The sequence below is a fragment of the Ochotona curzoniae genome, unplaced genomic scaffold (assembly GCF_017591425.1).
Source record: "Ochotona curzoniae isolate NIBS_2020 unplaced genomic scaffold, NIBS_Ocur_1.0 contig_2404, whole genome shotgun sequence".
NCBI lineage: Eukaryota > Metazoa > Chordata > Mammalia > Lagomorpha > Ochotonidae > Ochotona > Ochotona curzoniae.
Genome location: NW_024465451.1, coordinates 9,332,771 through 9,341,108, shown reverse-complemented (window position 1 = coordinate 9,341,108; position 8,338 = coordinate 9,332,771). Strand labels below are relative to the sequence as shown.

Here is an 8,338-nt window from a genome sequence, read left to right as displayed (position 1 = left end):
TGCGGGGTGATGCTGAGAACCCCCGACAAGCGGGGGCCAGCGTCCACGCCGCGCACACTGCACCCCCTCGGCTCCGAGCGACGCGTGCAGAAGTGGGTATTGCCGACCACTCATTTCCTCCCCGGCACCGCCCACCCCCGCACTTGGCCGCTCCCTGCTGCCCCCGTCCAATTTCGGGAGGGTTATGGAGGTGGAGGGTGGGGGTCTTGTGACTCATCCCCTCTTCCACCCCCATCCCCGCTAAGGCCCGGGGAAGAGATGGCTTCGAGATTCAGCTGTGGTTCTCTTGTTTCCATAGCAACTGTGAGGTTGTTTTTGCGCCTCCACTTCCTCAGTCGTCGGCACTTTTCATCCCACACTACGGCCCCGGGTCTGAGGCTGTTCGGCGTGAGGGTCCAGCTAGGGGTCCAGCCTCCCCCTTCCTGGCCACTGCGGGAAGGTCACCAGCGCGGGCGGGCGGGGCGCGCTCCGGTCCCCTGGCCTCTCTGGCCGCCCATCCCCACCTGAAACTCCGCCTGCCACTCTGTCCGAAGGAGCCAATCCGCATCCGAGCATCCCGGGCCGGGGAGGGGTTTATGCAAACCGTGTCGTCTGTGAGAAGCACTGAGTGCTACAAGAGCTGGGAGGAGGCTCCGGCGCGGACCTCCGAGATCCCTGCTCCAGCCGGAGAGCCAGCCTCGTCCCTGAGGCCCGCCGAGGCTCGGGAGCCCTCAGCCACCGGGCAAGAGGCCTCAGGTAATGCGCGCGGATGGGGCCGGGCCCTGGGGTCACCCTCTGCTGTCCTCCCCCTGCGCTCTCCATTCCCATCTTCATCTCCTGTCACCCTCCCCACCACTCCCATTCATCTTTCTGACCCGGTTCTGCCTGACGGGGCTCGCCCCTCGGCAGGGGACCCTCACCGCAACCCAGACCTCACAGGTGTTAGAGCGGCTCATGTAAGAAGAACCCTTGCCCTAGCACCGCGCGCGAGCGCGCGTGCGCGCGCGCACACACACACACACACACACACACACACACACACACACACAGCTACCTGTGGCATTGCCAACACTGATGGAAGCTCCAGTCACCATCCCTCCTGCTATATTTGGAGCAGGGGACTCTGTCCAGCTTTGTGGCTACCTCCCACCTCCTCACACAGCCCCCACCCCCAGAAGCCCCATTGCACTTCACCGGGGGTCCCACCCACACACACAGCCTCCACTCTTCCTCCTGCTGATCCCCACCCCCCTGCCACATTGCACCCATTTGACAGAGCTCATAGTCACCCGAGGGAGACAAGAATCCTTCCATGGGGGCCACATTCCCAGCGACCTTCCCACAGCGATCCCCAGTGCTAGGCGGAAGATCCCCCTAGCTGGCCTCCAGGTCCTGGGGGTTTCTGCCAAGCCCCCTGCCCCCACACCTGCTGATTTCCTCTTAAACCTCACAGCGGCCTGCTGAGTCTCCTGTATCTTTCTAATTCCTATCTGCTCCGCCTTGGTGCACCTGGCTGCTCTCACTTTCCCACTTTTTTGCTGCCCTATGGGGACAGTGCTGGAGCCCCATGTGGATGTGGCACTTTTGTCCTTAAAGCCAGAACCAGAAGGGTTTGAGAGCTGGGTTCAGATCCCACCTTGGCCTCAGCAGCTTGCTGATTTGGCCAAGTCTCTTTCTTTTGATTCTTTGTAAAATGGGGCTAAGGCAACAGGACAGAGGATGGGGCTGGATGATCTTCAGCAGCCCCTGACACTGACCCCTCTGGGTCCAATTCTGATGGAGGGAAAATAAGACCCCAAACCATTAGGACATCTCAGAAGGGAGGCCTGGAGGGCTTCAGATCCGTGTAAAGGAACACTGCTTATCACCCAGGGCCTGGGCACAGGCTGCCCCCTTACACGCATTTCTTTCAGGAGTCCCTCTTCAACCACCAGTCAGCCTTGGCTTGGGCAGCACTGAATTGGAGGAGGCCACCAGGGCCTTTGTCATTCCTTGCCTCTCATGAAGACAAGGGAGAAGACCTGGGCACTGCTGCCATTGCTGCTGCCCAGAGAAAGGCTAAGGGAGGAGAGGAAAGAGAAAAATCTCCTGACCAGGGAGCTGTTGTCACCATGGCAACCGCCTCAGCACCAGCTCCTCTGGAGCTGTGTGAGGGTGTGGGATTCTTGCTTCCTTCATTCCCGCCTACCCTCACTGCCACCTTCCTGTGCAAAACCCACAGCCCTGACCCCCCTAGAAAAATCTCTTGAGCTCAGAGGGGCTGTGGCTTGGGGAGCCAGGCAGTGCTACCTGCATGGTGGCCAGGAGATAACTCTCCAGAGGTAAGCAGAGGAAACTGCCCGTGTCCAGTAGGGCCCTGGCTGCAGAAGAACATGCCCCTAGCCGTGCTCTGGCCTTTGCCTGGTTGCTGATGGGCTCTGGCTGGCCTTGCCTGAACCTGTCCTTACTCTGGCTCTGGGTTCCATGGTCTCTGAACGGTGTGACAGCTGGAGAACACAGATAAACAGAACAACCTGACAAGTTCCAAGATGGAAGAAGGTCTGTTCTTGTCACATCACTGAACATCACTGTGTCCTTGGCCCTGCCAGGAGGTCTCTGCAGCATGGTTCTGTGCTGGCCCTGAGGGCAGGGTGGGAACCAGGGCTGGGGAGCTCTTGAGAGAGAAACACATTTCTCGCTTTTTGAGCTGCTCAGAGTTGGCCTGGGTCATATGGGAGAGCAAAGTGCCTGGAGAACTTTTCCTGACTGGTAGGTCTTTCATGCAAAGACCTTTGTGCAGTCTAGACTCTTGGAGCACCAGCTGAGGGTCGGGAGGGTCTAAAGTCTGCATGTATGAGTCAGGTGCAGGGTACCCCAAAGCCCCACAGGGCCTGCTCACACCCAAAGCACTGAATCCACACTGATCATGGCCCCCTTTGCATACACCTGAAAGGGCTGATCTTGAGTGAGTGGGGCTGCAGCCAGGCCCTCACGGCTGACTGTAGCTTGTAGCCAGGAGACAAGAAAGGACGTATGGAGAGAGAGAAAGAACAACACACAGGTGAGGCACACTCCAGCTGTGAGAAGCTTGGCTTGAGAAGAGTGCAGCAGTGAAGGGAGCAGGGGGAAGTGAGGCTAGGCAAATTGTAGATAATTCTGGAATGCCAAAGGACCCAGGGCTTATATTATATCTCTGGCAGGTAGGGAAACCTTACCCCAGAACAGAGAAATCTAAACCAAGGCATTTCCTGTGAAGCAGATGCATCCCCACGGGCCTGGGCTGGGCTTGGCAAGCTCAGTGCCAATTGGCCTTCAGCCCCCTTGAGTGGTACCCTGGCTCTGGACACAGCGAAGCACTTGCAGAAAAGAGACTAGAGGACTTGGTGGTCAGTTAAACCTAGGGAAGAGGGGAAGACTGAAGGTAAGAAAGATTTCCTCCCATCTCTGAGTTGAGGAGCATCTCAGGAGGAGGATGAGCCTGCTGTGGACACACTGACTCAGAGGTACCACTGAGCATTCCAGAGGTGGATGTTTTGTGATCATCAGAAAACTGGCCAGAAACTGTCGGAAACTGCTCAGGCAAGATGATCCCCCAATGGTAACAAATAATTTAAAAAATTTCAATCTCTCAGATATTCGAGGTACACCGTTTCAAATAGCTTTCTGTTAGAGAATGTGTGGGAACTAGTTTAAACATTTCATTTCACAGTTGTTAGTGGTATAAACCCTTGCTGAAACCAGATCATGCGTTTCTCATAAGGATGGCCTTGTTCTTTGCTGTTTCTCAACTATCTGTCAGCCTGATCCCTACGGTGCTGCCACACACACACTGTGACACACACACAGGCATGTGTGTGCTGACACTGACAACCTCCCACACAGAGAACCAACCCTCACGCAGCACTCAGTCACTTCCCACGGGAGACAGCGGGAAGAGACTGCCTCCTCCATCCGACTCCTCTGCCTGTGAGTTCCCCAGCTTCTGTGACTACACCCTGTGCCTGCAGGTTCCTTTGGATTTGGGGAGGGGTAGCTGGGAATGGAATCTGCCTCTTTCTTTCCAGCGGAGTTCCAGAGGCATCCAGGCCTGTCTCTCTTTGCTGTCTCCCAGAGGAGTAGGGGGTGGTGGTTATTGCCACCCTGATCTTCCTCATGGTCCGGTGGAGCCATCTGAGCTCCACAGATGTCCTGTAACCAGCCTGAGGTCTTGTGAAAGGACGTGAAGCACATCACCCCTAGACCTCGTTGTTAAGGGCAAACACACGGACAAAGGCCTCATTAGCTTGGGAGAGATAGTGGAAGCAGAATTCCCTTGCCAGAGGACATGCACCCAGGAGTGGAGGCCTGGACCCCTTCCAAACAGATGCTAGGCAGGTCACAGGTGCTTTGTGAGCCACGTGCTTCCTGTGCAGGTAAGAGAGGAATGCCTATCCTACATCTGGGGCCTGGCCAAAATTCCAGGGGAAGGCCTGGTCCCACTACCTGTGGACACCTTCCCTGGCACAGGCTCACATTCCAGCCAGGGAACAACCTGATTTGCGTCTCCACACCAGCACCTCCATTCTGTCCCAGCGCTGAGCACCTGCCTCCACCCCTTTATCTCAACCTCACATGCAGTCCCTGCAGGATCACATGCTACAAGGCCCCCCTCTCATCCCCTTCATCTGTCCCATTTCTCCACAACCCCATTGTAGTGTCTTCCGCTCTTACCTGAATTGTGTGACAATGCCCCCTCTTCATTCCACCTACCTGTCTCTGACCCCAGGTGAGCTTACACCCTGCAGCCCAAGGAAAGGTTTGAAAACACGCTCCTTCCCTCGGGATCCCCACCACCTGTCCCCCACAGGTGAAATCCAGACTCCTTGGCATGGATTGAAAGCTTTGTCTAGTTCCACATCTACCTTTTCCACTCAATTATCAGCTATCGAAGCTTGGCTGTGTCTGCTTTATCTCCGTCCCTGGCACAGGGCCTAGCACACAGTCAGCCTCAATACATGCTCAGGGAATGCATGGATTAATGATAAGCAGAATGTAATCAGGTCATCAGTGCTCAGGGCTGGGGTTTCTGTGTGTGCAGAGGAAGGAGGGGGAGAGAGACTTCCTGCCGGGGTGTCTCAGAAATGCCTTCAGGAAGAACTCACAGGAGACAATGTCAGGGAAACACACAAATGGCTTCGATCCCTGGTAGGAGAGGAGCCTGCCAGGGAGGGCAGGGGCTGAATGCAACCAGTCCTACACAGCCAGGAAAGTGCCAAGGCTTTGTTCTGGTGTGGACAGTGGCAGGTGTGCACGAGAGAGGAGAGACTGGAGGGAGTGGTCAGCTGTAGCTTGGGTGCCCAGAAGATGGGAGATGGAGAGCTGCTGTGAGGAGGAAGAAGATCTGCTGCAAAATGCAGGGAGCTGGGAGGGAGAGGAGTCTGGGCTGAGGGCGGTGGGAGGGGGGGGATTTTAGCGGAGCCATGTGTGGTGGTGGGGCCTCCTGAAGGATGAAGTCCTGGCTGGAGCAGGGTCTTGTGGAGGGAGGGAAGGCTGCTGCCTGGGAACGTGGCCTTGGGGGCCAGGTCAGAGGGAGCCCTCTATCCCCCAGGCCCCGCCATGGGGAAGACCAACAGCAAGCTGGCCCCCGAGGTGTTGGAAGACCTGGTTCAGAACACGGAGTTCAGCGAGCAAGAGCTGAAGCAGTGGTACAAGGGCTTCCTGAAGGACTGCCCCAGCGGCATCCTCAACCTGGAGGAATTCCAGCAGCTCTACATCAAGGTGGCTGGCCAGAACGCGGCAGCTGGCGGAGGGGAACGAGACCCTGAACGCTCCGCGGGGCGGGAGGGCAAGGCTGGGATGGGGTTGTGGGGGGAGCTCCCGCACGCGCCAACCTCCTGCTCTCGCCCGCAGTTCTTCCCCTACGGCGACGCCTCCAAGTTCGCGCAACACGCTTTCCGCACCTTCGACAAAAACGGCGACGGCACCATCGACTTCCGGGAATTCATCTGCGCCCTTTCGGTCACCTCCCGGGGGAGCTTCGAGCAGAAACTCAACTGGGCCTTTGAGATGTATGACCTGGACGGCGACGGGCGCATCACCCGCCTGGAGATGCTTGAGATCATCGAGGTGCGCTGGGGTGGGCTGGGGCCCCCAGGAGTCAATCAGGGGGCTCTGACTGCAGCGCTTCAGTCCTTCAACAAGCAGATATTACCACACCTGACACCTGTCAGTCAGTGCAAAGTTTCTGCTTTCACCTGACATTGCTTCTGGTGAGATGTTTTATTATTTGGAACGCAGAGAGTGAGAGAGAAATCCCATTTCCTGGTTCAATCCCTAAAATGCCAAAGCCAGGAACTGGAAACTCCATCCAGGTCTTCCACATGAGTGGCAGGGACCTACCAATTGAACAGTCACCTATTGCTTCCAGGAAGATACACTGGCAGAAAGCTGGGATCTGGAATGAAACCAGGACTCGAATCTAGGCACTCCAATGTGGGCTTCAGGGGTCCCAAGTGGTATGTTAACTGCTGTGCCAAATGTTCAGCTCCTAGTGAGAAATTGAAAATGAGTAAGGCCATCGCTTTTCCCTAAGTGCTAGGACAGAGATAAGCCAGGCTAAAGAAGGAATGACACAGGAGAAGTGATTTTCTGTGCAGTGGAAAGGGAAAGCTGGTCCCAGATGTGGGTGAAGAGGGACCAGCAAACTTGGGTCATTGTATTTACAAGTGTTCAAAGAGAGCTGGGGAGAAGAGTGGTAGCAGGTGGAGCTGATGGGGAGCCAGGAGCCCAGTCCCTGAGTGGCTTGTGCTAGGGGGAGAAGACTGAGTTTATTCTGAGTGAGATGGAAAGTTCTAAGTGAAAGCTCCAGGTTACGCAAGGAGGGCAAGGGCACCAGAGGCAGGAAGACCAGTTGGTAGACTTCCTTGTAATCCAGTTGTGAGCTCGGTGGAGCTACAGTCGCCGAGATGCCAGGAAAATGGGAGGACGAGGTTAATAGGAATTTACTGAAATGTCGGAGCCAGCAAGGTTTGCTGAATGGTCATCTAGGGAGTGTGATGAGGAAGAAAGCCAAGAATAGCATGAGGGTTTTTGTTCTCAACAATGGGCAGGGTGAAGTTGGTGTTTACAGGGGCAGAGGATGCTGTGTACGGAGCTGGCTGGACAGAAGATTTGGGATTTAGACAAGAAAGAGAGTTGATCTCCCATCTTCACGCTCCAAATGCCTGCTACAACCAAGGCTGAACCAGGCCAAAGTCAGATAGAAATTCAATCAAGGACCAGGTGCAGTAGCCTAGTGGCTAAAGTCCTCACCTTGCATGTACCAGGATCCAATATGGGTGCCTGTCTGTATCCTGGGTACACCACTTCCATTCCACTCCCTGCCTGTAGCCTGGGAAAACAGTCGAGGACAGCTCAAGGCCTTGGGACTCTACACCCATGTTGGAGACCCAAAGAGGCTCCTGGCTCCTGGCTTCGGATTGACACAGGTCCAGCCATTGTGGCCACTTGGGGAGTGAACCAGTTGATGGAAAATCTTTCTCTCATTCTCTCTGTATATCTGCCTTTCCAATAAAAATAAAATAAATCTTTAAAAAATTCAATTGAGATCTCCCACATGGGTGACAAGGATCAATCTACTTGAGCCATCACCTGCTACGTAAGGGAAAAGCTGGAATTAGGAGCAAGGCTGAGACTCTAACCCAGCCCCTACCATATGGGATACAAGCATCCCTGGTAGGGACTTAATGGCTAGACCAAATGCCAGTCCCAACTATGCAGCCTAAGTGATCTTCCATCATCCTTGGCCTCCCATGGTGTTGGCCCTGTCCAGCTCTTATCTTTTTCCTTCACTCTCTAACCCTTCTGGCACCTTAAGGATACTTACATTCTTCTTTTCTCACCCCCACCAGGCTATCTACAAGATGGTGGGAACCGTGATCATGATGCGCATGAACCAGGATGGGCTCACACCCCAGCAGCGTGTGGACAAGATCTTCAAGAAGATGGATCAGGACAAGGATGACCAAATTACCCTGGAAGAGTTCAAGGAGGCGGCTAAGAGTGACCCGTCCATCGTGCTGCTGCTACAGTGTGACATGCAGAAGTAGAGGCTGGTGAGGGGCTGGGCCCCTGGCCAAGACAGGCATGGTCACCTCCTCCCAACCTGATGACCTCCCTGGCTGATCCTCACTCAGGGGCAGGGGCACCCCAGCCTCAGCCTCTGGTCCACTTATTCCTCTGCCCATGAGCTCCTTCCCCTCGGTCAGGAGCCTTGAGGGACCACCTGACCCTGCCACAAAAAGACAGGCCCTCAAGGGTCCTGTCATTGAGCCCCACCCCCAGCCTTGGCCCAAAACAAACATCCCTTGGGCATAGGGGGTTTAACTTTTGCCCCCCAAGA

At 55.5% G+C, this 8,338-nt stretch overlaps 1 protein-coding gene across 2 annotated transcripts; it reads left to right on the top strand.

The window, feature by feature from the left end:
• The first annotated feature begins 617 nt into the window (after positions 1-617).
• Positions 618-8,045, top strand: HPCAL4 (hippocalcin like 4). Of its 2 annotated transcripts, XM_040974431.1 has the most exons (4): positions 618-735; positions 5,546-5,715; positions 5,848-6,063; positions 7,848-8,045. In XM_040974431.1, exons 2-4 carry the CDS (start codon positions 5,554-5,556, stop codon positions 8,043-8,045), a joined length of 576 nt encoding a protein of 191 aa, XP_040830365.1. In that variant the 5' UTR covers positions 618-735; positions 5,546-5,553. The 2 variants fall into 2 exon arrangements, with proteins under 2 accessions (XP_040830365.1, XP_040830366.1); XM_040974432.1 differs by lacking the exons at positions 618-735; positions 5,848-6,063 and having other exon boundaries at positions 5,554-5,715.
• The last annotated feature ends 293 nt before the right edge of the window (positions 8,046-8,338 follow it).

Excerpts from the sequence above, each read along its gene's own strand:
- HPCAL4 (XM_040974431.1), top strand. The coding sequence starts at position 5,554 with ATGGGGAAGACCAACAGCAAGCTGGCCCCCGAGGTGTTGGAAGACCTG. Across the intron at positions 5,716-5,847 it reads TCCAGCAGCTCTACATCAAG|TTCTTCCCCTACGGCGACGC; the intron begins GTGGCTGGCCAG and ends TCTCGCCCGCAG. Across the intron at positions 6,064-7,847 it reads AGATGCTTGAGATCATCGAG|GCTATCTACAAGATGGTGGG; the intron begins GTGCGCTGGGGT and ends CACCCCCACCAG.